The following is a 2,733-nucleotide window of genomic DNA, read 5'->3' as shown; positions in this document are numbered from 1 at the left end:
AACATTTCCCTGAAAATTTTGAGGTTTCCAGGAACTTTTCCTGAAAATTTTTAGGTTTCCAGGAACTTTTCCAGAAAATTTTTAGGTTTCCAGGAACTTTTCCTGGAAATTTTTAGCTTTCCAGGAACTTTTCAACTTTCTCAGAAGTTTTTCCCACCCCGATTCCCAAATTTTTTTTTTTGCAGGAAGGACCACGAAAAAGCCGAATTCGAGGTCCACGAAGTTTACGCTGTCGACGTCCTCGTCAGCAGCGGCGAGGGCAAGGTGAGCCCGACCCTATAAAAATTTTGGGATTTTTTTTTCAGGGAATTTTGGGGTGTGGAATGTTCTGGAATTACTGAATTTTTTTTCGGGGTGGTTTTTGTGGTTTTTTTGCAGGCGAAGGACGCCGGGCAGAGAACCACGATTTACAAGAGGGACCCTTCGAAGCAGTACGGCCTCAAGATGAAAACCTCCCGTGCCTTTTTCAGCGAGGTGGAGCGGCGCTTCGACACCATGCCCTTCACACTCAGGTAGGAACGGGGAAAAACGGGGATAATGGGGTCAAGGATCCCGGGATAATGGGATTGGGATGGGGATAACACCATGCCCTTCACACTCAGGTATGAATGGGGGATAACGGGGAGAAAACAGGGGAATAACAGGGATAATGGGGTCAGGGATGAAGATAATGGGGTCAGGGATCCCGGGGATAATGGGGTCAGGGATCCTGGGGATAATGGGGTCAGGGATCCTGGGGATAATGGGGTCAGGGATCCTGGGGATAATGGGATTGGGGATGGGGATGGGGTTAATGCCATGCCCTTCACAATCAGGTGTGAACGGGGAATAATGGGGAGAAAACGGGGGAATAACAGGGATAATGGGGGAAAAACGGGGATAATGGGGTCAGGGATCCCGGGGATAATGGGATTGGGGCTGGGAATAATGGGGGAATAATGGGGTCAGGGATCCCAGGGATAATGGGATTGCGGATGGGAATACCCATCCTTTCACACTCAGGTATGAACGGGGAATAACGGGGATAATGGGGGAAAAATGGGGGAATAATGGGGGAAAAACGGGGATAATGGGGTCAGGGATCCTGGGGATAATGGGATTGGGGGTGGGAATATCACCATGCCCTTCACACTCAGGTACCCATGGGGAATAATGGGGAAAACAGGGGAATAATGGGGGTATAACGGGGATAATGGGGTCAGGAATGGAGATAATGGGGTCAGGGATGGGGATAATGGGGTCAGGGATCCCGGGGAAAATGGGGTCAGGAATCCCGAGGATAATGGGATTGGGATGGGGATAACACCATGCCCTTCACACTTAGGTATGAACAGGGAATAACAGGGAGAAAACGGGGAAATAACAGGGAGAATGGGGGAAAAACGGGGATAATGGGGTCAGGGATCCCGGGGATAATGGGGTCAGGGATCCTGGGGATAATGGAATTGGGGATGGGGTTAACACCATGCCCTTCACACTCAGGTATGAACGGGGGATAACGGGGAGAAAATGGGGGAAAAACGGGGATAATGGGGTCAGGGATGGAGATAATGGGGTCAGGGATGGAGATAATGGGGTCAGGGATCCTGGGGATAATGGGATTGGGGCTGGGAATATCACCATGCCCTTCACACTCAGGTACAAACAGGGAAAACGGGGGAATAACGGGGATAATGAGGTCAGGGATCCCGGGGATAATGGGATTGGGGCTGGGAATAACGGGGGAATAATGGGGATAATGGGGTCAGGGATCCTGGGGATAATGGGATTGGGATTGGGATAACACCATGCCCTTCACACTCAGGTATGAACGGGGAATAACGGGGAGAAAACGGGGATAATGGGGTCAGGGATCCCGGGGATAATGGGATTGGGATGGGGATAACACCATGCCCTTCACACTCAGGTGTGAACGGGGAATAACAGAGAGGAAACGGGGGAATAACGGGGATAATGGGGGAAAAATGGGGATAATGGGGTCAGGGATCCCAGGGATAATGGGGTCAGGGATCCTGGGAATAATGGGATTGGGGATGGGAATAATGGGGGGATAATGGGGTCAGGGATCCCGGGATAATGGGGTCAGGGATCCCGGGCATAATGGGATTGGGGCTGGGAATAACGGGGTTGGGGATGGGATTCCCACTGGAAATGCCCCGGGATGGACATTTCCATTTCCCACCCCAAAATTCCCATTTCCCACCCCAAAATCCATCTGGGATACCTGAATAAGGCTGGAATCCCACCTGGAATTCCTGGGATCTGAGCTCACCTGGTTTGTCCTTCCTGGTGGGAGGCGGGCGTGGTTTGAGGAACTCAGGTGTGCTCAGGTGTGAGATCAGGTGAGAGATGTGAACTCAGGTGTGCACTCAGATGAACTCAGGTGTGAGATCGGGGTGTGAAATGAGGTGTGAGATCGGGGTGTGCTCAGTTCCGAACTCACGTTTGAGATGTGAACTCAGGTGTGCACTCAGGTGAGTGATGAGCTCAGGTGTGCACTCAGGTGTGCTCTCAGGTGTGCTCAGGTGTTCCCAGGTATCTCAGGTGCATTCCCAGGTGTTCCCAGGTATCTCAGGTGCTCCCAGGTGTCTCAGGTGCACTCCCAGGTGCATTTCCAGGTGTCTCAGGTGCTCCCAGGTGCATTCTCAGGTATCTCAGGTGCATTCCCAGGTGTCTCAGGTGCATTCTCAGGTGTTCCCAGGTATCTCAGGTACTCCCAGGTATGCTCAGGTG

The 2,733-nt window shown here is 51.8% G+C and overlaps 1 protein-coding gene across 1 annotated transcript in view; it reads left to right on the top strand.

The window, feature by feature from the left end:
* Positions 1-2,733, top strand: part of LOC130587682 (proliferation-associated protein 2G4-like) — a gene marked incomplete at its 5' end in the record, with an annotated part of 10,141 nt that overhangs the window by 2,189 nt on the left and 5,219 nt on the right. Inside the window, 2 exons of the mRNA XM_057388655.1 lie at positions 55-264; positions 379-512. Coding sequence (XP_057244638.1) covers positions 55-264; positions 379-512 — 344 coding nt within the window. The remainder of the gene's footprint in view (positions 1-54; positions 265-378; positions 513-2,733) is intronic.

The sequence above is a fragment of the Malurus melanocephalus genome, unplaced genomic scaffold (genome assembly GCF_030028575.1).
Source record: "Malurus melanocephalus ecotype Western Australia unplaced genomic scaffold, MMel_1.1 scaffold_2246, whole genome shotgun sequence".
NCBI lineage: Eukaryota > Metazoa > Chordata > Aves > Passeriformes > Maluridae > Malurus > Malurus melanocephalus.
Note: the sequence above shows the minus strand (reverse complement) of the source record. Positions and strands in the feature narration are given on the sequence as shown.